The 27,387-nt window shown below is 54.5% G+C and overlaps 2 protein-coding genes across 4 annotated transcripts in view; one reads left to right on the top strand and one right to left on the bottom strand.

The window, feature by feature from the left end:
* SH2B3 (SH2B adaptor protein 3) overlaps positions 1–7,056 on the bottom strand; it is a 37,891-nt gene extending 30,835 nt beyond the window's left edge. For both annotated transcript variants that reach the window (XR_008555312.1, XM_008142724.3), the window contains exon 1: positions 6,697–7,056. The gene's annotated coding sequence lies outside the window, so the exon portion shown is untranslated. The remainder of the gene's footprint in view (positions 1–6,696) is intronic.
* A 12,370-nt stretch (positions 7,057–19,426) lies between these two features.
* Positions 19,427–27,289, top strand: PHETA1 (PH domain containing endocytic trafficking adaptor 1). 2 transcript variants are annotated; one of them, XM_028147241.2, is made up of 3 exons: positions 19,427–19,570; positions 22,397–22,539; positions 24,709–27,289. In XM_028147241.2, exon 3 carries the CDS (start codon positions 24,733–24,735, stop codon positions 25,399–25,401), a length of 669 nt encoding a protein of 222 aa, XP_028003042.1. In that variant the 5' UTR covers positions 19,427–19,570; positions 22,397–22,539; positions 24,709–24,732; the 3' UTR covers positions 25,402–27,289. The 2 variants fall into 2 exon arrangements, with proteins under 2 accessions (XP_028003042.1, XP_054568656.1); XM_054712681.1 differs by lacking the exons at positions 19,427–19,570; positions 22,397–22,539 and adding an exon at positions 23,407–23,445.
* Positions 27,290–27,387: the final 98 nt, after the last annotated feature.

Below are 27,387 nucleotides of genomic sequence, written 5' to 3' on the forward strand. Positions count from 1 at the left end.
CGGCAGTTGGACATCCCTCTTGCAATCCAGGACCGCTGGCTCCCAACTGGTCACCTGCCTGATCGCCCCTAACCACTCTGCCTGCCGGCCTGATCGTCCCTAACTACTCCGCCTGCCGGCCTGCTCACCCCCAACTGTCCCCCACACCAGCCTTCTCGCCCCCAACTTCCCCCCCTTGTTGGCCTGATCACCCCCAACTGCCCTCCCATGCTGGCGTGCTTGCCCCCAACTGCCCCCCCTGACGGCCTACTCACCCACAACTGCCCCTACCCCCCACCGGCCTGCTTGCCCCCAACTGCCCCCCCTGCTGGCCTGATCGCCCCAACTGTCCCCAACTGCCAGCCTGCTCTCCCCCAACTGCCCCCCCCCCCCGCCAGCCTCATCACCCCCAACTGCCCTCCCCTCCTGGCCTGATCGCCCCTAACTGCCTCTGCCTCAGCCCTGCCACCATGGCTTTGTCCAGAAGGTCTCCCAGTCTAATTAGCATATTACCCTTTTATTAGTATAATTTTTTTATTTTAAAAAGGGTACTAGTTCATGTTGTCTGTGTGTCCTGTTCTGTTCCAAACACTTCACATTTATCACTTGTTTATTCCCCTTTGGAGGGGGAGTCCCAACATTATGCCCATTTTATAGTTGAGAAAACGAGGTGTTAGAGGAGTGGCTTGCCGTGGTCACAGGGAGTGAGGGGCAGAGCTGGGATTAGAACCCAGGGCTGTGCGCCCAGCAGACTGAGAGGCCCTCCTATTCCTGCCCACTCCCAGGGCCTGGCTAGAGCAGGTCCTCTAGAAATACCAGCTGTATGAATTAACGAACCCCTGCGGTTGAGATGGGCTGCCAAACCACACTCTAGAGTCATCCTCCTCACCCAGAAGGACTGATAGAAAAGGCAGTGGGGCTCCGGAAAACCCATCGAGACCGCCCCCCACCCCCAGATGACCTCTCCATGGTGGAGCTACCATTCAAATCTGAGGCCACCTCCTCGCCAGGTGATGCAGAAGAGGGGCTTCCCTCTCTGAGCTTCAGTGTCCCCATCTGTAAAATGGGCTGGTGTTCTCTTGGCATTCGCTAGGAGTATTCGAGGGACTGAAGTCTGTGGGGTGCTTGGCACAGGGCTCAAGAAACAAGTGGTTGTTACCATTTTATTACTATTATTGTTAGAAAATAAAGGTGGCAGCTCCAGAGAAGGTCAGGCTGCCTGCCACGAGAAGCCACAGGGAGAGTCTGGCCGGCTGGGCTGGGCAGGGGGCATCACGGGAACTGAACAAAAGGCCTTCTCAGGGGAGAAGCGGCTGCTCCAGTCAGGAAATGGCCAGCTGGAGCACTCAGCTGTGGCCCGAACCAGGGAGGGGGTGGTGCTGGGGAGGTTTCCTGGCCCTGTGGGTAGCCAGGACACAGGAAGGTGGTCTTCTCCTTGGGCCTCGGCCCAGGTGGTAGCCGTTTATTGCGCACTTACTATGTGCCAGGCATGGAGGATGAGCAACTGATTAGATCATGCCAACCCTGGGATCAGGGGCTAAAAAGCTCTTGGCAAAAAGCAATTATTAATCACCTGGAGGTTCCCATGAGCATCTGGGAGCCTGGGCAGCCAGAGGGATGAACAGTTTCCACACAGGGGTCCCCCACACACCTGCTCAGCCTACTCTTCTGAGACAGGGAGTTCCCAGTTGTGGGGGAGGGCTCCAGGATTCCCCCAAATCCCCACAGCCAACCCACGGAGATGATGACAGCTTCGTCCATGGCCATCCTCGGGTCAGGATAGGGATGGGTCTGCCTCCAGGACCTCGAGTTCAGAACAACCATGTCCACTGGCTGAGCTGAAGTCTTAGCCTGTTGTCTGGTGTCCCCTGTTCAGGCACCTCCATGCCAAGGAACCCTAAAGCCTCTACCAAGTCAGGGAGATATCAGGCTCTTAAACAGCTGGGAATCCTGGCTCTGAGTTGTGGGGCCCATGACCCCAGAGATCGGGGCTCTCAGACTCTCCTCCATCCAATCAGCCTGGGTAATGTAATCTCGGCAAGCTAACACTTCCCTTTTAATTATCAGGCCCAGGTGCAGAGAAGGCCCTTCCCCCACTGTGGGAATTCCACCTGCCAAGGCTTGAGGAGGATATTTTAAATTGTGGTAAATGAAGTTAAAATGAGCCAGTCTTAGCCTCTACTGTCCCCTAGGTACACAGCACCCCTGGCCCCAGCTCACAGATGCTTGGGCAGGAAGTCTCAAACCATCTGAGACACCCCCTCCAGGGAGGCCTCCAGGTTGACTCCAGGCCACACGGAGCATTTCTGTCTTTCCCACCCACAGCACTTTCTACAGGAGCCCAGACCCTCTGCCCAAGGAGCCCTGATTGGGGTGCCCAACTCTCTAGTTGGGGGATTCCCACACACTTCCTGGCAGGCGTCCTGCTACCCTTTCACAGCATTCAAGCTGGCAAGGCTGCAGAGAAGTATCTTGGAAGCAGAGAACAAAGGTTCTGGGGCCCCAGGGAGGCTGAGGTGGGGTCTGCCCAGGCCCTTGGCCGCCAGCAGGGCCCTGATGCACGCTCTTGGGTCACCTAGCGCTCAGGGACATTTATCAGCCCGGTACAGTCTGCCAGACAGGAAATGTCCTTTGCTTCCTCTGCCTCCGCCCCCAGTCTGACACTCCGGACCCCAGCCAGGCTTGGGGAGGTGGGGAAAGACAGGGACCATCCCCCCAAGAATGGGCAGTCCTTTCCAAACCCCACCCCCTCCCAGTCCCAGCATGTGACTCCAGCCTGTTAACTGCCCCATCTGGAGGGGAGAAGGGGGGGACCCTAACAAGGGGAAGCATCTCAACAAGCTCCCCACCCCAATCAGTGGTGCCCTCAAAACCCACCCACTCCTCTGCCTCTCCCCACATTCATCACCCTCTCTGGGGCCTTCCTGTGAACTAGAATTCAAAGGCCAGATTCCTTGCCAGTCCTCTATGTCCACCTCCCCCAATCGCATTTCCAGTCCCCTGGTCCTCCAAGGCCAGTCTCCCCCCCCCCCGCCCCCCCCCCCCGGCCCCGCACAGCCCCCCCCCACCACCACCATCAGGCGCCCTGTGAGTCAGCTCCCGGTGAGCAGGGCACAAACTTCCTCCCTCCCAGGCCTCCCTGGGGACAAATGGGGCAGTGGCAGGCTCCCCCTGGCCAGCCAGGGTGGGGGCCCACATCCGGGCAGGCCCCCAGAGGCTCCCGGCCGGCTCACAAGGAAGCCTGCAGCCCAGCCCCCATCGCCGACCCCTGACAGGGTGGCGTGGGAGGAAAAATCTTCCAGCCATCTGCTCAGCTGCCGGGTTTCCGGCCTGGGCGGGCCAAGGGACGCCAGGAGGACCTGCTCTCTCTCCCGGGGAAGTGCCCCTTGCCCTGCCGGGAGGAAGGACGCTGGCCAGTGGGACCCTGGAGCCCTGACCAAGGAGAGCTGGTCACCCAGGCTTCAGGGCCTAAACAAGCAGTATCCAGCTGTGGCCTTTGGACCTGCCTAGTCCCCAAGGGACCCCAGGCCCCCAGAAGCCAGGGAGCTGGGGCACAGGGCTCCTGGGTCCAATTAGGCCTGACTCAGCTAGTGACCCCAGCTGAGTCACTTCCCCTGGGCAGCCTGCCCGCCTCAGTTTCCTCGGGGAGGACAGGCAGCTGGGAACAGGGTCTGGTTGGGAACGAGCAACTTGCATTACACCTTTGGACTCTGCGAGGCGGGTTCTCCTGTCTGCCAGATGGAAGCGGCTTCCTGCCCCACCCAGTCCCAAATGCTGAACAACCAGGGCCCCCTAGGGGTTCTTTTCCCTGGAAACCTGGCAATTAAGTGCCAACCCCCTCCTGGGCATTAATAGCAGTAGCTCCCACTTATTGATCACTGACTGTATGCCAGGCATGTGCTGTGTAATCATTTGTAGTCCCATGTCCTAGATGAGGAAACCTGTGGCTCAGAGAGGTTAAGGGACATGCCCAAGGTCACATAGCCATAGAAACACTCTGTACCAAGCTCATACACTTGGAACATGAGCTCATATACAGGCTCATATACCTTGGAGAGGCAGCGATTCTTGGCTCCCAATGGGCAAGTGAAGCCCAGAGAAGTTAGGTAACTTGCCCAAGGCCTCACAGCTACAAGCTAGCAGAGCCCAGATTCGGCTTCAAAGCCCATGCTGCTACCAGGGAGAAGTAGGAACTTAACAGGAAAGGCCTCTCAGTTAGTAATAACAATAACAATAACAATAACAATAACAATAACATCTCCCGAGTGCCAGGCCCAGCACTAAGTGCTTTATATGCCCTGTGTCTGCCACTCAAAGTGGGTGGGGGTTTAGGACTGGCAGCGGGAGTGCCTCCAGCCCCACCCCCTCTGCTCAAGGAGAAGTTCCATGCAGGAGGTGGAGGGTGTTCCGGGGTGGCACAGCTGGACCCAGCCAGCCAAAGGGCCCCACAGACTGAACTACTGCAGAGCTACCTGCCCAGCACCTGCTGGGCCCAGGCGACTGCCATGTCTGGAGTGGCTCTCCAGAATCTGGTTTGTATTAGAAAGTCCTATCAGAGAAGGCTCATGCCCAGGGTTCAGAGAGTGGGGATCGGGAGAACCTGGAAGGAAAACAAGCAGAGCTAACATCATGACAAACAGTGTGAGGACAATCTCACACTTATTATTCCTCCTCCTGATCACACCATTGTAAACACTTGGTGAATTCACTCATTTATGGCTCCAAAGACCCTAAGAAATAGGTACATACCCATTTGACAGGTGAGAAAACTGAGGCTGGGGTGGTTAAGCAAGGTCTCACAGCCAGGAAGCACCATCTGCTCCTCCTTCAGAATTCTTTTCCCCAAGATTCAGAAAACCTCGGAGCTTCCATAGCCAGTAACACTAATGATGGCCGTGATAAAATCACCACCTCCACCTATAATTGAACCCTGTCTCTGCCAGGCAGCAGGTGCTTCTCATACACTGGCTCATTAAGTCTCTACCACAAACCTGTTATTACCCCATTTAACATAATGGGAAGCTGAGGCTCACGAGTGTCACCTGCCCCCCCTCCTCAGTTGGAAAGAAGCAGAGAGAGATTTGAATCTAAGCCTCCAGGATGCTCCTCGGCCACTGCTGAGGCCCTGAAGGTCCTCGGACCCCAGCAGTTAATACCTCAGTCCAGCCCCTTCCCAGCCTAGCCTCGGCCTCTGGAGCCCACAGGGACTCCGACAAGTTCTAGGAATGTTCACCCTTTGGCTCAGAAGGATTTTCCCTCCCAGAGGGGGGGTTGTGGGAAAAGGCTCAGAAAACGTGTATTAAAAACCCTTCCAATTTCCCCAACAGGCCCTGGCCTCTCATCCGCTGACCCCCAGGCAGCCCAGGCGGCCTCTGCCTGCTCTCCCCCAATTAGGGCTGGGTCTCAGCCCCCACAGGTCCCAGGAGCCTACAGAGCTGTTTCCGCTCTGGCAGCCAGGTCAGTGATGGTAAATCCAGACACAACTCGAACCCACAACCCTGGAGACTCTTTCGCCCACTGCCCTGGCAGGGCCCTGTGGCTGGACTACAGTGGGGATGCAGAAGGGGCTGGTGGTCCAGCTGAGCCTGGCAGCTGGTAGGTGTCAGGGGATGCTCACCTCCCAAGCAAGGGGGGTTCGGATCAGATCCCAGCCCCTCCTGCCCCCAAAGCTGGACCTTGGCCCTGCAGACACTGCATTGCCAGGCCCTCTCCTCTGAAGCCCCTGCCCGCACCCCAATTTCACTTCCTCCCACCAGGGCCTGCCTGGCCATGTCCCTCCGTGGAGGCCCCCAGCTGCAGGCAGTGACCTCCTCACCTACATCATAGTGGCCCCGGGAATGGGGAAGAGAAACAGGAGAATGAGGAAACTAAAGAAATAAAGAAGCCGGACAGGCAAATACAGTTCCTCAAATGTAGTCCCCATCATTCCAAAAGCCCCAGTGGCCAAAGGGAGGAAGGGGATTTCTTCACGGGGCATTAAAGGCCTCTGAGATACCCTCCCAGCTCTGCTGATCTATCAGTCCAATGCAGCCCCTACACCCCCTTTTTATTCTTTTGGTGGGAGGATTCCCCAGGAGCCTCGGGAGTCCCAGGTCCCCGTTGTGAGGGTCCTAGACCAAAGAGACCCGGGTCTGGGACTTTCTAACCCTTGTGAACCTCTAAATTCAGTGGCATGGGGGTACCTGACCCCGCTCACCCCCACAATGCAAGGAGTGGGGAAGAGGGGCTTCCAAAATCGGGGTGCTATCCTGGTAGCCACATGGCCTGGCCTGGGAGAGAGGAGAGGCTGGCTGCGGCTGGAGGGCTCTTCCATTCTCACAGCCTCAGTTTGACTACTTTCACTTTCAAGGTCGCAAACGGTGACCCCCGACCCTCCTCACCAGGCACAAGTTGAGCGGGAACGCTGCCCTCGACGGGCTGGGCTACCTTAAGAGGCGGATTGGGAGTGTTCGCCAGACCCTCTCTCAGCACCTCCCTCACCGCCTCGGCTACCCCATTACATCCCCAACACGTGTGTGGGTGGGTGGGGGTGCCCCGGAGGGTGAAACAGAAGCTGGAGAAGGGTCACCCCGGAACACCTCCAGGCGAGTTAGCTGCAGGACAGTATTTTAAGCTGCTGTGAGTGCGCAGACACTGGACAGACTGGACACGGGCCTCCTACTCCCCCATTAAAGCCCTCCCTTCCCCAAGACGAGAGCGCTGGAGAGGCGGGCTTACCTGAGAGAGAGGGGGTCCGGGCCCGGCCGGCCCATGGCGTCGCGCGCCCCCGACCCCTCGAAATCACGAGGGGGCGGGCGGGCCCCCGCCCCGGGCACGTTCTCTCCCGCGCGCCGGCTCCTGGCTCGCGGCTCGCTCGAGCGGGGCTCAGGCAGGAAACCCGGGCTCGGAAAATGGCCAGCGTCTCATCATTTCCGCCGCCAGTGCTTGACAGTTGCGGGAGGATGCGCCCCCGGGCCGCCGCCGGGGAAACTTTGCTGGTGCCGCCACCGTTGCCACCGCGGGCTGCGATAGTCCAGGCGGGCGGCCGGGCGGAGGCGGTGGCCCGAGCCCATTCCGCCCCGCGCCGTTATGTAAAGAGGAACCGGCTGTGCTAGCGGAGCCCGGCGGGGGAGGGCGGCCGCGACAGGGGCGGGGCCGGTCCTGGGCGGGGCCACGCGGAGCCCGCCCCTGTTCGACCGCGAGCCAGACCCAGCCGGAGGGGGCGGGGCTGAGCGTGGCCCCGCCCACCAGCCCTGCTTCCCGAGGCCGACCAGGTCCGAGAGTCCCGAACGCGAGCCGGACGAGAGGCGGGGCCTTGCTAAGCCACGCTCCTCTCTCGCCCACCCGAGTTCGCCTCGCGCAGCCTAAAGAAGGGAATGAACGACCCGAGGGGCTGGAAAACTCTGGCCCCGCCCACGTAGCGCCTGCCTACCACCGAGTGCCTCAGCCGGCGGGGGCGTGGCCACGTCGGGGAGAGGCGGGGCCTGAGGCGGGGCGGGGCCGAGCCGCTCAGCCTGGAGGGGGCGCGGCCCTGCCGACTCCCCCCCCAACAGGGCCTTATCGGCACGCGCGGGTCCAGCCGGTGCAATAGCTACCGCAGCTTTCATCATCGCCTGGGGAAGGAGCCCAACCCCACCCGGCCCCGCACCCCCAGCTCTGCTCTTGCCTCAGCCCGTGCCTCTATCCGACCACCCGTCACCCCACTCCAGGAGTGCATCTTTTTCCAGGAAGCTCTCCCGGGCCGCTGGCTCCCAGGCCCTCTGGGCCTCCCTCTCTGCTCTCCCCCGGACTACTTTCATTTTCTGTACGGGCCTTATGTGGGCTGAGACTGACGGTGGGGTTCCCCCTAGTCTGAGGTGGAGCGTAGGCTCAGCCAGCCTTCCTCCAACACTTGGGAGGAGGGAGAAGAATGCCTATTCTTCTCTCCCTCCCAACCGGAAACAAGTCGCTCACGCCCCCAGCTACCCGGGGCCACATCACCCCTTCCCAGACAGCTTAGTGCTCTATTCCACTGCCTCCCCCTCTTATTAGTCTTGGGCAAATGACTAGACTTCTCCATACCTCAATTTCCTCATCTATGAAATGGAAACCATACGAGAGTACCCACGCCATTGGGTTCCTGTGAGGATTAAATGAGTTTAATGCATTAAAGCAGTTAGCATGGAGTTTTGCCCCAGGGAAAACACTACTACATTAGTGTTTCTAAATAATCTGCTACAGCAAGGGGTTCCCCGGAAAGTGGGGATTTCCAGACTCCACCCAAATGGGGGGAGGGACGGGTGGGCTGAAAAATTCTTATAACTTGGAAGGAACTGGCCACAAACATGTGCTTTCCACAAGTATGTATTAAATATCTGCTGACTGGCAGGCACTATTCTAGGTGCTGGGGACACAGCAGTAAACAAAACAGATATCCCTGCTCTCAAGGAGCTAACATTCTGGTGGGGGGATGAAGAGCAGAAATAAATAACTGGGATCATGTATTATGAAGATGACAATACAATTACAGGATGGAGAGTGAAAAGACGCTGTCTTAGACTGGAGGTTCAGGAAGGACCTCTCTGAGGAGCTAACATTGGAGCTGAGAGCACATCTCTGCCCCACCCGAAGGAAGTAGGATCCAGGCATGATCAGGTCTGAGGGAAGGACATTCCAGACCAAAGGAACAGCAAGTGCAAAGGTCCTGTGGTGGAAATAAGTGTGTTGGAGGAAAGTCAAGAAGGCAGTGCCGATACCTAGACTGATGGGAAAAGATGAAGCTGGAAAGGCGGGTCCATTACCTAGAGACTGGAAGATAGTGGTGGCAAGTTTGGGATTTCTCTTGAGGGCAATAGGGAGCCATGGAGTGTTTTGAGCCCAAGGGTCTGTTTAACTTTGGATTTGAGCTTCATAGTCCACAGTTGACAACCCATTAGGAGGGAACCCCAGTGATTTTCACACCCATGTGAGGATGTGGGACAAGGCCGTGGGGAGACAGGTATGAGGGAAGCCTAAATTATTCACCCTGTATTATTATCTCTTTATGACATTTGGGGAGACCGAGGGCCAGAGAGCAGTTACTTGCCTGCGGTCAAACAGCTGCCAGGTGATGCCAACAGAGCTGCCAGGTACACAGCAGTTGTCAAATGGTTGCTGAAATCTGCCAGCCACAAGCACTTTCCCTCTCACTGCCCAGACGGCAGTTCTGCTGACTTAAATGGAGACTTGTGGTTCTTCCCCTTTTTAATCACCGTGCAAGCCTTCTCTCGCGCCAGATTTCTCTGAGGCCCAAAGTGGTTTTCTTTCTCGCTTTACTTTTCACCAGCGTCCCCTTCAGAACCAGCTTCTTGTTTTGATGCTCTCTGCAATAGAGACTTCTCATTTTGTGATTTTCCTTAGAAAGGCAAATGGTTTACAACGAATAGCCCTCCCATCGCCTTACCTTGCCCTAGATTTGAAAGCATCTAGCTCAGAGCAGCGATTTCTCCTCCTCCCCTGGCTGGCTGACTGGGGCTCCTCCCACTCCACAGGTTGCTAGGGCCCAAAAGAGAAACAGGTTTATTTGAATTCCCCATACAAGCAAGGCGGTCTGAAGGGAGCAGGTCCCACAGCCCTTCCTTCCACCTGCTGCCTGCCAACTCCCAGGGGCCAGAGACTCTCAGGATTAATAACAAAACAATGGTCGATGGCAATATTAATAAGTACTTATTAATACCATTAATAGTAACATTAATAATTAACATTAACAAAATGGAGGTTAACATGTACAGGATTAATAATAAATGGGTTGATAACAATAAATATAATAATGTAACAATAGTTAGTAGGTCTAATTAATAATAATAGTAACTATTAACTATTACAGGATTAATAGCAAATATAAAATAACAGTAGGATATTAGTAGCAATAATAAATAGGATAGTAGTTAGTAGGTCAGGGGTTAATAGTAATAATAGGAACTAATGGTTACAGGATTCATAATAATAAATATAACATAACAATAGGTTAGTAATAAGATTAATAATAAATGCAATGTAACAATATAATCATAGTTAACAGTTCTAGGGCTAACAATACAGCAATTAATAGTTATAGGATTAATAATAAATATGAGAATAACAATAAGCTAGCACAGGATTAACAGTAACAGATATAACACTATAATTATACTAGTTAACAGATATATGGTTAATCCTACGGGTAACAGTTTTGGAGGCTTGCTTGATGCCAGGCGTTCCTCCACACTAGTGCTGACAAATGGAACTTCCTGTGATGACGGGGATGTTTTATCTGGGCTGTCTGATATGGTCAGAGGCTATAAGCACTGCAAATGTGGCTCGTGTCACTGAGGGGTTGGCTTTTATAGCTTTATTTGATGTTGATGAATTAAAACTTTAGTAGCCATGTGAGGCTGCAGCTGAAAGGCACTATCTGTGACCAGACAGCCGGCTCTCACCCGACCCTGAATCTGCTGACCTCTTGCTTTCGGACTTCCAGGCTCCAGAACTGTGGGAAATAAATCCCTGCTGTTTCTAAGCCACCCAGTTCTGGCATTTCATTATCGAAGTACCAACAGACTAAGTCAGAAAAATTGGTATCGAGAAGTGGGGGTGCTGCTGTAACAAATACCCAAAAAGGTGGAGGCAGCTTTGGAACTGAGTAATGGGTAGGGGCTGGAAGAGTTTTGGGGTACATGCTGGGAGAAGCCTATATTGTCATGAACTGACCACTAGGGCAATTCTGGTGAGGGCCCAGGAAGAAAAGAGGAGGGCTGCAGACAAAGATGTCCAAGGTGATGGAAGAATGGCCCAGGGGCATTTTGGAGGCCACAGGGCCTCCCTCCCATCACAAGCCTATAGCTTAAGGGCCTTTTGTGGCAGGAGGGTTTTACAGGAGAAGCTGCCCTGCCGCTCCGCTCAGGTCTGTGCTCTGCCCAGAAAAGCTGTGGGGGGTGTGGCTGTCTCCACCTAGATTTCTGAAGAGCTGCCAGCAGCACAACCCAGGCAGAGGGCCACCTCAAGGGTGGGGCCGTCTCTGAGCGCCCTCATCAGAGCCCTCTCCAGCAGAGTCCTGGGGGCGGGGCTGCCCCTGGGCCTCCGGGCTGGGTAGAGCCACCTGCTTACAAGCCCAGCCCTGCAACCAGGGCTTCCCCTAATAAAGCCGTGGACGGGCACAGAGCCTTCAGAGGCAGAAATGCCATCCTGGTGTGGCCGGAGGCAGGATTCCCCCAGCCCAGCGGGTCCAGAAGTCATCTAATACCAAGTTCGAGACAACTCTGGGGGTGCCCAACCAACCCTTTCCCCATCCATCAGAGTCCAACTGAGCTGGGCGGTTCAGGAAAGGGCATCAGAAAAGAATTCTATAAGGGGTCCTTCCTCCTTCCGCCGGGCAGTCAGAGCTCTCCGGGCAGGTTCCTGGGCCACGGGTCGAATCTGCTGAGCTCAGTGCCCAAGGCCATCGACGCCCCCTTGCTTCCTTCCAGTGCCTCTGACTCTAAAATTGCCTGGCCCTTGCCGGCGTGGCTCAGTGGTTGAAGTATGCACCAAGCTGAGACCATCTCAGGCAATATTATACTTCCCCCCTCTCCCAACCTCCCCGCTCTGGGAGGGCTTTGCTATGGATTTCCTCATTTTTCAGATGAGGAATCTGAGGCACAAGAACAGTGAAGTGACGTGTCCAAAGTCATGCAACTGGTTAAGTAACTGAAGCAGCTGTTCCGGACCCAAGGCCTATCTGATTGCAGAACTCCAGCTCTTAACTACCTACTATGCCCAAATAACAATAATGGTGATGGTAATAACAGAATTAATCATGATTAGAGCATTATGTGCCAGGCATTATTTTGAGGGCTTCACACGGATCAACTATTTAATCTTCCCAACAACTGTATGAAGGATAGACTGTTATTTCTCTCCATTTGACAGAGGAGGAAACTGAGGCACAGAGAGGTGACATGACCTGCCAAGTCACAAGGCTGGTAAGCGGCCCGGCAGAGATTTACACTCAGTCTCTAGAATTATGCCCTTGGCCCCGTGGCCGCACTCACCACCCCCACCCCACGGCCCCCCACACCCAGCCCCGAGAGCTGCGAGCCACCCCCTCTTCCGCCCGGGGAATCTGGTTTCTGCGGGGAAGTGACTCAGTGGCTTGAGGCCCCACAGATAATTATTCACTTCCAATCCCGGTAATTAAAGGCCCTAATGGCTCCACAGAGGACGGACAACCTAGTTACTCCAGCGGTCTCCGCCTCTGCCCGGGTTCTGCACGGGGCGCACGAACTTCCCGGGCTCGAGCTTGGCCAGAATCCCAGGCTGCGGGCCCTGCGGGCGGCAGCCGGCTTGCGCAGGACTCTAGCGCCCCCTAGTGGCCGCGGGGTGGTGGAGGCCTGGGGAGTGGCTTCCTGGACGGCCTTAGCTTCTAGACTCGCAGCCATCCTCTGCCAGGAACCTCTCGCTCCTGGATTCCCCCCACGCTTCCTGGAAGCCTCCCAGGTTCCAGGAAAGATGCCTATAATCCACCATCAAACAGCTATCGAGGCCAAGAGCACGGATTTGGGGCATGGTTTCATGCCTGCCTTTCTTTCTTTAGCGCTGGCTCTGTCACCCAGGGCAAGTGACTTGGGCTCTCTGAGCCTCAGTTTCCTCATCCATAAAATGGGAATAAGGGATGAACTTACCTCATAGAATTGTAGTGAAAATTAAGTAAAATAATTCATGTAAGTGCTCAATAAATGCTATTATTATTATTAATTTCCGAGGCACAAATCTCTTGGAAATTAATGTGCCATGTCTCTTCCCAGCTCTCCATGGTTCCCATTACCTTATAAATAAATTTCAGACACCTCAGCCCGACTTCCAAATCCCTTCACAGTCTCAACCCCAAAGACCTCATCTCATGACAATATCCACCGAATACCCTACACCAGACTTCTTTTTGTCCCATTTTGTGTTTCCAGACATTTGCCCATACTATTCTCACTGCCTGATATTCCCTTTCCATTTCTTCTGCTTGGAACATTCCTCTACATCCTTTAAAACCACCTGAAATGTGACCTCTGCCTGAAGTCGACCCTGGTTGCCTCCTCTGTACCAAGCCTCTAAGGCAGGAGTCCTCAAACTACGGCCCGCGGGCCACATGCGGGTGTTTTTGCTATTTTGTTTTTTTACTTCAAAATAAGATATGTGCAGTGTGCATAGGAATTTGTTCATAGTTTTTTTTTTTTAAACTATAGTCCGGCCCTCCAACGGTCTGAGGGACAGTGAACTGGCCCCTGTTTAAAAATTTTGAGGACCCCTGCTCTAAGGGCTCAGAGAGAGCTTGTCCCTTATGGTGAAATTACTCATTACTTTGTCTGTGTTATACCCCTCAAAACTTTTTAGTTTTTAATTCACATTTTAAACTAAAATGGTTAAATTGTAAATTTACCCCACGGGCCCTATATTTTGATGTTCTTAACCTACAGATACTGACTTAGTTGTTTTGAAACCTTTCTATTACTCAAAGATGTTTGAATTGCCAACCAAAATCTGTAAGCAGAAACAGAACAGAACAACAAACTTGTAAGCAGGAGAAGGTAATAACACCTGACAGTTATTGAGTACTCACTATGTGTCGATGCTGTTCCGAGGACGTTATGTTATTACCTGAAGGGGCAGCAAGGTGTAGACTCACACTCCAGACTTCCCGGATTCAAATCCACTTGTTCGTTGCATAAGTTCAGGCAAGCCATTTCGTCTTGGTTTCTTTACCTGTAAAATGGGGGTGGTCATTGGTCCTATTTCTCAGTGTTGTCATGAGAAGCAAAGCACACAGGAAGTGTTCAGTAAATGTTACCTGTTGTTCTTGAAATCCTTCACAAAATCTTATGTGATGGAGACGGTTACTTCTTCAGTTTTACAGATGAGGAAACCAAGGCACAGAGAGGTGAAGTGACTTGCAGGAGGTCACACAGCTTGAAAATGGCAGAGTGGGGATCGGAACCCAAATATGTGCATTAAATACATTAATTTCCAGCTCAAAGCATGGTTACAAGTTGCTCTGAGTTGGAGCTAAAGGTGTCATCACCACCAAACCAGTATTATATAAAATGTTAAAGAGTCTTCTTTAAGAAGAAGAAAAAGATAAGAAATATGAACAATAAAATGGCAATAAATGTACACTTATCAACAATTAAATTTAAAAAACACACAAAATAAACAAGCAGGACAGAAACAGACTCATAGAAACAGAAGACATTTAAAAATATATATTTTTATTGATTTCAGAGAGAAAGGGAGAGGGAGAGATAGAAATATCAATAATGACAGAGAATCATTGATCAGTTCGGGATGGAGCCTGCAACCCAGGCATATGCCCTGACTAGGAATCAAACCGTGACCTCTTGGTTCATAGGTCGACGCTCAACCACTGAGCCATGCCGGCTGGGCCTTATTGGTTATTATCAAGGAGCAGGTGAAACTCTGGGGAAGTTTAAATTGCTCCTTGGGAGGAAGTATTGAGGAATTTGGGGTCTGCAGCAGAAGATAGAAGAAGGGGTTTGGGGAGGGGGAATGAGAGGACCCATAAATTATGGAGGGGATGAGGAGAAGAGTTGGCAATGCCATCTTTTAAGGCAGGCCTCTTAAATCCTCCATTTGACGCTACGGAATGAGCTGGCAAGACCTTCCAGGTCTCCATGCTTTCAGCAAAACTTGCTCACACACAGGACCTGGGTCTCGGGCTGGTGGTGCACAGGTCCCTGTTTCCCGCCCCCCCCCATGTACCAGAGGAGGGGGGCCTTGAAGTCCGGGGACTCTGGCCCTTCCTATCACCTCACCTCCACCGTGTCCCTCCCAGCCTGTGGCCTGGGCCAGGTGTTTGTGGTGGAGGACAATTTCAGTTCCTTCTTGGGGCTGGCTGGTCCTAACCACTTCTGGGTGGGGCAACCACTGTGGAGGGAAACTCTCCCTCAGACCCAAGCCTGGACCACTGTGTTTCCTGCTGGGGGCCGCCCGGGTGGGGGGTCAGTAGAAAGGGTCGGGAGGCTGAGGCCTGGGTGTGAGATGGCAGGTCCTGTGGGCACCTTCCTGGGAGGAACTGGCTCAGCCCTGAGTCGTGTCCCCGTCATCCAGTACCCAGTATCTGGCAGGTACTGGGCCAGCACTGGAGTCACAGCAGTGAACAAAGCAGACAAAACTCCCTGTCCTTGTGGCCCTACCTTCTAACGGGGGGAGGTGGGGACGTGCCACAGGTTAGGCAGTCTTCAAACCCAGCGACGCTACCTACAATTGGCCCGTCCTGGTTTTTCTCCTACTTCACTGTCTGTGCCTTCTCATTCCTTCGTGGCTTCCTCCTCCTACCCCCAGCCTTCTGAGAAGAGCCCGCAGGTCTCCCTGATCTCCCCTCTCTTCTCCTTTTGCTCTCTCTGCTCCAGCCACACTGACTTCGGGGCATGTTTCTTGCTTCTGAGCCTTTACATGTGCTGTTCCCTCTGCCAGGAATGCTTTTCCCTCTGGATATCTGCATGGCTTGTGCCCTTGTTCCCTTCAGGTCTCTCCCCCAAAGCTACCTTCTCTAGGCCCCTCCTAGTGAAAATGGCCGCACCATCGCCCTCATTCACAATTCATATGCTCCTCCCCTGCTTTATTTTTCTCCCTGACTCCTAACGTCATCGAATGTGCTGTATGAATGTTGCTTTCTTATTTTTTTTCCCCTCTGGCAAGGGAGGGCAGGATCACTTGTCTGTCATTAAAAAAAAAAAAAAATTATTGAGGAGAAATTCACATGACATAAAATTGACCACTTTGAAGTGAATTCACGATGCTGTGCAACCACCACCGCTATCTAGTACCAAAACATCTGCATCACCCAAAGTACCCCCGACCCACTAAGCACCCACTTCCTATTCTCCCCTCCCCACTGCCTGGCAACGACGGGTCTGCTTTCTGTCTCCGTGGATTCACTTATTCTGGGCATTTCATACAAAGGGAAGCACACGGCATGTGGCCTGTGTGTCTGGCTTCGTTCACTCAGCATCAGGTTTTCGAGGTTCGTCTACATCGCAGCATGTGCCAGTGCTTCCTTCGCTCCTTTTCGTGGCCGAGTAACATTCCATTGCCTGGATGGGCCAAGTTTTATCTATCCATTCATCCATTGATGGGAGATGTGGGTTGTTTCCACCTTTTGGCTACTGAAAGTAGAGCTGCTACGAACCTGCATGTAGTTGTCTGTCTTTTTAACTTGTGTCCTGGTGTCTGGGACACAGTAGTGCTCACTAAATATTGGCTCAAAGAATGACTGATTGGAGGAAACAAAGGCGCTCAACTCGGCGGGGTGGGGTTGGGGGTCATATCCTTCCCGGAAGAGGTGATGGCTAAGTGAAGTTTTGAAGGGTGAGTCCTGGAAGGGACTAGCAGGTGCAAAGGTTCAGGGCGCTGTGCATTCTCGGAACAGAGGGAAGCCAGGTGGCCGAAGCTGAGGGAGTCAGGGGATAGGAAACTGGGTGAAGTGGCTGGAGGGGTGAGCAGAGGCCAGGACAAGTGCCACCTTGTCCCTCACAGGAAGGAGTCTGGACTCGCTCCTGACACAGTGGGGAGCCATGGAAAGGCTTTGGGCAAGAACGTGCCATAACTTGATTTAAGTTCACTAGGATTCCTCCCCCCCTCCCCCGCCCATGGAGAATGGATTCCGGGGGCACAGGGACTGGAGAGGCAGAAGGGAGATCTGAGAGAAGGTTACCGCAGCGGACCTGGCGAGATATGACGGGCGGCCTGGGATGGGGAAGTGGCGGCGGAAATGGAGAAGTGACAAACTCAAGACAGGATTTGGAGGTAAAATCATCAGAACTTGGTAACGGTAGCCGCGACCCAGTTCTGGTTCTCAAATTCCCCCATCCTGTCCTGAATCACTGCCTCTTTTCCAGCCGCTACAGTTCCAGCCACAAAGATGCCTGGCTGTTCATAGCAGTCCAAAGGTGAAAACAACCTAATGTCCATCAACGGATGAAGAGGTAGACAAAATGTGGTCCATCCGGGCAATGGAATATTACTCATCCATACAGGGAGGAGGCACTGACACGCTGTATGAGGTGGGGGAACCTTGGACACATGATGCTGACTGAGAGAAGCCAGACACAAAAGGACAAATGTTGTGTGAGTTGGTTTGTATGAAATGTCCAGAATAGGTAAATCCACACAGAAGGAGGGAGTGACTACTAACGGATGTGGGGTTTTCCTTTGGAGTGACAGACAGAATGTTTTGGAACTAGACAGAAGTGGGTTTCACACACTGTGAATGTACTAAATGTCACTGAATTATTGCCCACTTTTATTTTTTATTTTTGTTGGTGATTTCTAAAATTGGGAGCTGTATCTTTTTTATTTTATTTTCAGTTTTTGAGGTAAAATTGACATATAAAATTGTAAGATATTTAAAGTGTATATCATGATGATTTGAAATACGTATACATTGTGAAAAGATTGCCCCATCTAATTAACACATCCATCACCTCACACATTTATTTGTATAATATTTGCGTGTGTGTGTGTGTGTGTGTGTGTGTGAGAGAGAGAGAGAGAGAGAACATTTAAATTTCACTCGCTCAGCAAATTTCAATTATTCAATATAGTGTTACCAACTATAGCCACCACATTATACTTATGTTCACTTTAAAATGGTTAATTTTTTAAATGTGAATTTCACCCAATTGAAAAAACAATGACAAGAAAAGGGGGGACATCTGTGATACTTTCAACAATAAAGATAAATAAAAAACCCCAACATACTAGGATCTTGCTCTCCAACATCTGCCCTTTCACCTATATCAACCCTTGACTCCAGCAAGAGGGGCTCTGGGAAATCCCTTCCCCCCACCACGGTCCAAATGCCCACGTGCCGGCCATTTTCTTTACGTGGTGAGCATCTAGATTTGGGGAAATTCCAGCTTGCCTTTCCTGCAGGAGGAATTCATGCAGCATCAGGTATAGCTGGATCCAGGGGCTTAGCTGATATCAGATATCATCAGGTATCTTGAAAGCAAAATCTTTCCCATGATCCACTAGGCCCTAAGCAACCTGGCTTTGCCAATACTCTGACCTCATTTCCTACTATTCTTCTGCTTGCTCAATAGACTCCAGCCTCCTGCCTCCTCTTCATTCAAACACGCAGGGGACACCCTTCCCTCGGGTATCTACATGGCTCCCTCCCCTCAGGTATCTACATGGCTCCCTCCTTCACTTCCTTCAGGCACCTGCTCCTCAGAGAAGCTTTCCCTGACTGACCACCTTGTCTAAAATTGCACTCCCAGTCTTTCTTTTCTTTTTGTGTTAATCCTCACCTGAGGATATTTTTCCATTGATTTTTAGAGAGAGTGGAAAGGAGGGAGGGAGGGAGAAAGAGAGAGAGAGAGAGAGAGAGAGAGAGAGAGAGAGAGAGAGAGAGAGACTTATGTGAGAGAGATATGTCAATCAACTTCCGTGCAGGTTGAGGATCAAGCCTGCAACCGAGGTACATGCCCTTTACTGGAATCAAACCCAGGATCCTTAGTTCGAGGGCCAATGCTCTATCCACTGAGCCAAACCGGCTAGGGCTGCACTCCCAGTCTTTCTACCCCACTGCCATGACTAATAGTCTTCCTAGCACAAGTCCCTTCTAGAACTCATCTTCTTTGATTTGTTGAATGATTCAGGCACAGTGCCTGGAACACAGTAGGCACTTAGTGAGAGGCTGTAGAATGAACAGATGATCCTGATAGGTCCTATTTCTCTCCTGCCCTCAGGCCAGGACTGGACAGCTATTGAGTCCTGGAGGGTGGTGAGGAGGAGGCAGCGAGAGCAGGAAGTAAATACAGATCTAGGGAGGTGGACTTTGTTATTTTGTGTAAAAGAGAAAGAACAGAAACTGCTATTTACTGAGAGCATTTACTATGTGCCATGAACTTTATATACCACGACTGTCTTTATTTTACAGAGGAAACTGAGGCCTAGAGAAGTGGAGCGATTTCTCGAAGGCCCCCCCCCCCCCCCCAACGTCCCCTCTTCCTCTGGGCAAGGGGGAGGGTTGACAGGCACCCTGTACATACAGTACAGTCCTCTAGTGACTTTGTCAGAACGCCCGAAAGGTCTTGTATTCAGTTTTTTTCCCCCAATAAGTCACACATTTTCGGCACTGGCAACCCTAGCCAGGGAGGGTCTGGGACTCCAGGCCTAGGGCTTCAGTGGCCCCAGGACCCCAGGCTTTCTCCGGGCGAACCCTCCCCCTGTCCTTACCCCTGGAAACCGGTTGACTCTCGGGGATCCAATCCTCTTTCCTGGGATCCCGCACTGAAGATTGTGAACCCGTCGCGGTCCCTTTAAGAGTGGTTTCGGGATGAGCCCCAGGGGCGGGGAGAATCCGGGGGCGTGCCGGGTTGGGCCGGCCAATCCGGGGGCGGGACAAACGCGGGGGCTAAAGGGGTGCGCCCCCGGTCGCGGACCGCCCGGTTGTCCCCGCCTCCTTTCATCCGAGCCCTGTGCTCCCGCGGCTGCGCCGCCCGCCGCCCGGAGACAAAGCACTGCCGCCGCCGCCACCGAGCGCGCGGGTCCCGGGCCATGGCCGCACCGCTCCCCGGCCCCGCGCCTCCCGTCCCGCCGCCGCCGCCTTAGGCCGCGCAGAGAGGTAGGGCCAGCCTGGCGGGGGGACCTGCGAGGGGGTGCGGGACCGGGCTGGGGCCGCCGTGGGCCTCGGGGGAGACCTCTGCTGGGGCTCTGCCTATTTGCGATTCCACATCAGGAGGATTTTCCTTTAGGGACCCCGGCTGTCCGGGCGAACTCGGCAGATGAGGTGCCCTTGACTGGAATCGAACCCGGGATCCTTCAGTCGGCTCTCCCTCCCCCAGCCCCTAAGGGACCTCTGCTGCTGGGGAACTCTGGGCACAAGCCCTCCACTTGGCACCCACATCTCGCTGTTGACCACCCATCGGGGGCTCTGGCTGTCTTTTAGGAAACTCCAGAGCGCTCCCCACAGGGCACACAGAGGGACAGGGCTGCTAGGAGCAGGCCCCACCTGGAGAGCCAGCCTCTAGGATGGGCAGCGGGGCTCCCAGCACCTTTTTGTGCCTGTATTCGCCACACCCTCTCCCCCATACCCACTGCTCGGGGACACTTGTGGCAGGTGGATTCAACCCCAGGACCTGTGGGGTGGTTTCTTTCCTTGAATTGAGTGCCCAAATGCCATGCCTCAGTTTCTCCAGGGGCCAGGCTTCCGGGCCAGCTGTGTCCCTAGAGACCTTGAGCTAATTTGCCTTTTGGAGAGCTCCCCTGAGTGCTCACTCCCTGCTAAGCATTTTGCAAAATGGCTCTTCAGGACAATTTATTCAACCCTCCCAGAGGGATGGGTGTTAATGTTCTCATTTTATAGGTGAGGCTGTGAAAACTCCGACTCACAGCGGCAATATGGTTGATGGCTTTCCTCATTTTAACTCATGGAATCCTCTCCAGGGCCCACTTGACAGATGAGGAAACTGGGGCTTGAAAAGGTGAAGTGACTTTCTCAAGACCCTCCAGCCTGGACTGATCTAAGTGAGAAGTTGGCCTTCGGACCAGAGAGGGGCCAGGCCCCCTAGCAAGCAAGTCTGACAGCTTGCCCTGCAGCTTTCTGCCAGGCCAGGGGCTACTGAGTCAGCAGCAGTGCCTACAGTGGACTCTGAACTTCTTAGAAACAACAGGAGTGTGGGAGATAAGCCAGAACTGCACCCCGACTGTTTCTGCCCCGCCCCCCTGGTTCTTGCTGGGGCTGGACGCAGGGGCCATGGGCAGAGTGGTTCCCGTGTCCCGGTGACCTTGGGCCGGGCCGGGCCCCATTTTGGGCAGTGAGAGGAGGAGAGCTCTGAGAGTGAGGGAAGTTGTTCTATCTTTGGCTTCATGGAGTGGGGAGACCCCAGGAACAGCCCCTTTGAGCCAGTAGGCTAGAGCAGGGGCCGGCAAACTGCGGCTCGTGAGCCACATGCAGCTCGCGAGCCGAGGTTTGCCGCTCTGTGGACTAACGAGTTTGCCGACCACTGACCTAGACTCTCGATTCCAATAATTACAGGCTGCTGTTGTTCCTTGTGATTAAGCCCCTATCCCAGTGGTCGGCAAACTCAGACAACAGAGTGGCAAACCGCGGCTCGCGAGCCGCATGTGGCTCGAGAGCCGCAGTTTGCCGACCACTGGGCTAGAGCATGCGATTCTGGGCACAGTGTTGTACCTTTGGGCAAGTTACTTAACCTCTCTGTGCCTCAGTTTCCACACCTGTTAATGTGGGATGGGAACAGACACCTTCTCAACAGAGCTGTTGAGAGATTTAAGAGGACTGTTTGACTCATTCTATAGGTATTTGAGCACCAACTACATGCCAGGCACTGGAATTCAGACAAAAACAAAACAAACAAACAAAAAAACACAACTAACCCTGCCCCCCTAAGAGCAGGCAAAAACGACCCAGGTAACTTCAGGTTGGGGTACAAGAGAGTGACAGGAAAGTCTCTCATATCGGGTGGTCAGGGACTGCTTCCCTGGGGAGGTGATGGTCAAGCTGAAACGGAAGGATGTAGCAGCCATGAGAAGATCTGGGAAGGGCACCCCAGGCAGAGGGAACAGCCAGGGCAAAGGGACTGCGCCTGATGTGTTTGAGGAACAGCAAGGAGTCCAGGTGGCTGAAGCTGGGGGAGCAAGGGGGACAGAGGTAGGGGAAGGGAACTTGGAGGCCAGGGGAGGACTGAATTTGATACGGAGAGAAGTGGGGAGTCCCGGGAGGGTGGAGTGGTGGAGGGATATGGTTGTATTTAGTTTTAAACAGGATCTTTCTGTGGGGAATGGATTTCAGTGGGATCAGGGGAGGGGCTTGGGAAGGAGTTTGGCTCTTACCTGAAGAGCATGGACAGGGAGGAGGCAAGGGCAGAGGCAGGGAGACCAATGAAAAGGCTACTGGAGCTGTCGAGGGAGTGATGATGGGGCCTAGAAGGGAGGTGGCAGTGGGTAGAGGTTAGGCCACTGATTTGGAAGAGGTTGGAGGGAGATCCGTTGGACTTGATGAGTGGTCAGAGTGGGGGGGAGGGGAGAAGCCAAAGGCCATTTGCTGAGACAGAGTGCTGAGGGGAGCGAGCACATGGGGAGGTGAGAAGAACATCAAGAGCTACCACTGCCGAAACCGGTTTGGCTCAGTGGATAGAGCGTTGGTCTGTGGACTGAAAGGTGCCAGGTTCGATTCCGGTCAAGGGCATGTACCTTGGTTGCGGGTACATCCCCAGTAGAGGGTGTGCAAGAGGCAACTGATTGATGTTTCTAACTCTCTATCCCTCTCTCTTCCTCTCTGTAAAAAATCAATAAAATAATAATAAAAAAAAGAGCTACCACTGCTGAGCACGGACTGCAGCCCAGCACCAGGCTCAGCAGCTTCTGTGTAATCACTGTGTTAATGTCACAAAAGTCCTGACTTTGGTGCTTTTCTGACCCTGTTTTACAGATGTGGAAATAGAGACCCCGAGAGGCTTAACGCTTGCCTGAGCTCACACAGCCTGGACACTACAGAGCTGACATTTCAACCCAGAGAAGAGCAAGCTGAGGGCAGACTGGGCAGAAGGCAGGGAGGGAGCGGTGGCCTGAGAGGTAGGAGGGAAACGGGACAAATAGGGTGGGTGGTTCCTTCGAGAAATAGGGCGGGTTCCACATGGAGTTGGGCTGTTGAGGAAAATGCATGAGTCTTACTTTGCAGAGAAAGAAACTGAGGCTCAGAGAAGGGCAGCCCGTGTCTGAAGCCACACAGTACAGGGAGGTAGAGCCTTCTGGGCCTCTAGCCTTGGCCTGGCTGCTAGGTCAGGACAGTCTCACCTTAGCTATGACATCACAGCTTGTGGTACCTCTTCCAGGAAGCCATCCTTGACTGCCTAGTCCAGGCGTCCTCAAACTACGGCCCGCGGGCCACATGCAGGTGTTTTTGCCCTTTTGTTTTTTTACTTCAAAATGAGATATGTGCAGTGTGCATAGGAATTTGTTCATAGTTTTTTTAAAACTATAGTCCAGCCCTCCAACGGTCTGAGGGACAGTGAACTGGCCCCGTTTAAAAAGTTTGAGGACCCCTGGCCTAGTCAATAGAGCCAAATATCAACAGTACGATGATTGAAATTTCTTTTGAGAGCCAAATTTTTTAAACTTAAACTTCTTCTAACGCCACTTCTTCAAAATAGACTCGCCCAGGCCGTGGTATTTTGTGGAAGAGCCACACTCAAGGGGCCGAAGAGCCGCATGTGGCTCGCGAGCCGCAGTTTGCCGACCACTGGCCTAGGTGATTCAGTTGGGTGCAGTTGCTCCTTCCACCCGGGTCAGGTTGAACTGCTCTTAGGAGAACTACCACCCACACCTCATTCCTCCAGACCCCGAGTAAAGCACTGCCCAGGCTGGGGAATAAACATTAATTGAGCACCTACTGCATTCCAGGGACTTCACATACGTCGTCTCTTGAAAAATGCAGCTATTGTGCTGTGTAGAGTGAGGCTGTGATAGCAGGAGCACAAGGTAGGTCCTCACAGTGGCTGTGGAAAACCCCAAAGGAAGGTGTGGTCGCATTAGGGGCCCACGTATGACCTCCCAGTAAATCCTACCTGGCCAGTGCTGCCCCTTCGGGTGCCCCTACAGGGAAGGTGGATTAAATCACTGAGCCAAGTGCCCAGTTAGATTCTCCTTTGAGTCCACGATGCTCTCCTCCCACCCGCTTCCTATAACTGGGGGCCAAGCTCAGGGCCCTTTTTCTGGATTTTTTTCACCACAATCTTCTGTCTGTCTGACTGCTTCCCCTCCTGCTCCAGCTTCACCGGCCTCCTGGCTGTTCCTCAAGCACATCAGCAGGTTCCCACTTCGGGACCTTTGCACTTGCTGTTCCCTCTGCCTGGCCTGGCCCAGGGCTCCCGCCCTCCCCTCCTTTAGGTCTCTGCTCAAGTGTCACCTTCTCAGTACAGCCTTCACCCCCAGTAACATCAGACACTCCTCTGGTCCTCAACACTCCTGACCCCGTCTCCACATTAGATTTTCTCAGCACTCAGAACCAGACCACCGGGCAGACTCGTTCTGTTTGTTAATTTTCTTCCCTCTTCACTTGCCACTAGCATGTCAGCACCAAGAGCAGCGACCCTCTTCATCTTGTTTACTAATGTATCCAAGTGCCCGGCACACAGTGGGAGCTTAATAAATGTTTGCCAAGTGAAGTCCCTACACCCCTCTGAAATAGGCTCTGTTCATGCCGATAGAGCCCGGACAGGCAAATCAAAGCTGAGTTATGAAATCAAAACTGGGACCTGAAAGGGACCACAAAAGGTCAGCCCATCTGGTCCCCAGGGATGAGGCCTGGGTTTGAATTTCACTCCACCCAACTTGCTTTGTGACCTTGGGTGCATGACTAACCTCTCTGTTTCCCCACCTGTCAAATGGGAATCAGGCTAGTCCCTGCCAACTAAGGTTTGTTGCAAGATGAGTTAAGATGCAGAAGATGCTTGGCATGCAGTAGGAATCCCCAACATTATTTTGGGGAGGAGAACGCAGGAGGGTTGAGTCTGGCTCTGGGGCCAGGGTTTGAGCAGATCCAGGTGTGAGTCCTGGCTCTGGTCCTGAGAGCTGTGTGAGCCTGGGCAGGTCGCTTCCACTGTCTGAGCCTCAGTTTCCTTATTTGTGAGAGAGGGATGTTGGGCGCTGTGGCGCTGGAGGGTGGCTGGGAGGTCGGGATGGGGCACGGGGTGGTCTGGCAGCGGTGGCCACGTTAGTGACAGCTGACCCGGTGCGGGGCAGGCCCTGAGCTCCCTGCAGGCCGCCATGAAGCTGAACGAGCGCAGCCTGGCCTTCTACGCGACCTGTGACGCCCCGGTGGACAACGCGGGCTTCCTGTACAAGAAGGGCGGCCGGCACGCGGCCTACCACCGGCGCTGGTTCGTGCTGCGCGGGAACATGCTCTTCTACTTCGAGGACGCGGCCAGCCGGGAGCCCGTGGGCGTCATCATCCTGGAGGGCTGCACGGTGGAGCTGGTGGAGGCCGCTGAGGAGTTCACCTTCGCCGTGCGCTTCGCCGAGGCTCGGGCCCGCACCTACGTGCTGGCCGCCGAGAGCCAGGCCGCCATGGAGGGCTGGGTGAAGGCCCTGTCGCGGGCCAGCTTCGACTACCTGCGGCTGGTGGTGCGGGAGCTGGAGCAGCAGCTGGCTGCCATGCGGGCAGGGGGCTGCCCTCCGCCGCCACGCCGGCCCCGCGCCCTCCTGCCCAAGGAGAACGGCTGTGCGGTCTGGAGCGCCGAGCCACCCGCTGCCTCCACGGGCGCCTCCACTGGTGCCCGGTCTGGCCCTGAGCGCCCCCCTCTGCCACCCCGCCGGCGGGCCTCGGCGCCCAACGGGCCTCTCGACTCAGCCCCCTTCCTCCAGCTGCACGAGTGGTACGGGCAGGAGGTCCGGGCGCTGAGGAGCCAGTGGCTCAGGAGCCGGGCCCAGCCCTGAGGTCACCAGGGTCCCCGTCCTGGAGGGACTCGAGTCCTAAGCTTGCTCCGACGGGCCCAGCCCTGCGACTGGGGAGCCCAGTCCTGAGGGAAATCACAGTCAAGTCCCGAGGGAAACTGAGGCCTCTGTGTGGGACGTGAGCGCCGAGAAGATGCTGGAATCCAAAGGGCGTTTAGGACTCAGAGGTCACTGTGCCTCATTCTGAGGAAAATCCTGGGCCTGGCTGAACCTCAGGACGCCTGAGGGCTGGTTTTGAAGGAACTCTAGCCCCCAGGCCCAGCCCGAATCACCCAGTGAAGGCCTGCTGCTGGCATCAGGTCCTGGCTGCGGTGGCTGGGACCTGGCGAGGTTCTGTGGCCCGAAGGCAAATGCCCAGTCAGCCCTGGTCCCTGACGGGGCCTCAACACGGACAGAGAAGACTCGGGTGCCACGCCTCACCTGGGTCTGACCTCCTTTTGCTCCAGCGGCTCCTGAGAAGCTGGCCTGGCTCCAGGCCGCCTGCCCGCCCGCCTCCAGAGGCAGCAGGTGCAGAAGGTGGCAGCAGGTTTTAATGCGTAACCGGTATGGTGAGATCACCCGGTCCCCAGGCTCCTGGCCTGGAGTGGGGCGGAGGCAGGGCTTTGTCCTGGGCCTCGGCCAGACCTTGCGGGGGTGCTCCTGGTGCAGTAGCGACCCTCTGGCCGGGGCCGTGCCTGTGTTGGTGTGGTGGCTCTCACTGGCCCTCCCGACAGTCCTTAACCACATCCCCAGCCTCCTCTCCCAGAGCCAGCTCTCCCACCCCCGTCCTGGGACGAGGCCTCTTGGGAGCTCGCCTGACCTGGCCCCGTCTGGCTGGGCAGCCCTGGCTGGAGCTGACTTCACAGCAGGTTTCACTAGGGAGGGGTGGCCACGAGCGGACTCACCGCCCAGAAAGGGCCCCGTGCAGACCCGGTACGGGCAAAGAAGCCTTTGGGAAGCTGTGTTTGGCTTCTGGAATCCCCTCCCCCATCACAGTCCAGTCCCCCTCCCCCTCCATGTCCCAATGGGGAGGCCGACTGCTGTTTCACTGTTCTCATCAGCACAGTGGCTGTTCTTCATCCAGGGAGAATCTCAGGGGGCTGGGTCACCCCTGGGCCCTCAAGCTGGGTCATGTTTACAGTCCTCAGTGCCCCACACTGGGGACCCCCTGAGGACACTCCGCCCCCAACTCTATTCTCTAGAGGGGCCCCGAGGCCCCTTCCTGCTGTCTTCAGAGGCCCTGGGGCTGGGGAAGAATGGGAGCTGTCTGTGTCTGCAATCACCAGCTCACTGCTGGCTCAGTGGACTGGGGCTTCCGTTTTAATTTAATTTTTAATACTTAGGTGGTGGTGTTTTTTAGCAACAACACTTGGCATTTCCACTACTTCTGTTTCTTGTCGGCTGGTGGGGACAGGGCGCCTGGCTCTCCGCTTGGCTGGGGTGGGGGTGAGAGAGGGCAGCTGGCAGCCCAGGGAGGGAGCCAGGAGTCTTGGCTGGAGACAGAGGCATCTCAAGAATCTCACCCAGTTCTGTGCCTTGTCCAGGCCAGCGCTGAGCTGTGGCAGGTGCCTCGGGCCTTGGTACGTTTCCTGTTCCGCTCTTTCCAAAGTCCCGAGCAGTGGGGGTGGGGATGGCAGCTCTTGTCCATGGGCTCTGGGTCTCCTGGCCTTCGAGCCCGTGTCCTGGCCACACCCAGCTGGCGGGATGAGAGGCTGGCCCCAGTCCTGATGCAGGTTTACAAGCTCTAACGGTACAGTGCCCCGGTCTCCCTGGGGGCCGGTGGTTATTACCCCCACTCTGCTCCCCATCCTGAAAGCACAAGATGGGGTCAGAGTTGGGTGGGGGGAAAGATATCATAAAGACTAAAATGAAATAAAACTTTGTCAAGTAATGGCTGGTTGCATCCTTTTCCCCATCAAAATCCTGGATTGGTTTGCCTGGCGGAGCCAGGAACAGGCACTACAGGACATTGGACCAGTGTGCACTGAG

The sequence above is a fragment of the Eptesicus fuscus genome, chromosome 23, assembly GCF_027574615.1.
Source record: "Eptesicus fuscus isolate TK198812 chromosome 23, DD_ASM_mEF_20220401, whole genome shotgun sequence".
NCBI lineage: Eukaryota > Metazoa > Chordata > Mammalia > Chiroptera > Vespertilionidae > Eptesicus > Eptesicus fuscus.

Coding starts and splice junctions, on each gene's coding strand:
- PHETA1 (XM_028147241.2), top strand. CDS start 24,733: ATGAAGCTGAACGAGCGCAGCCTGGCCTTCTACGCGACCTGTGACGCC.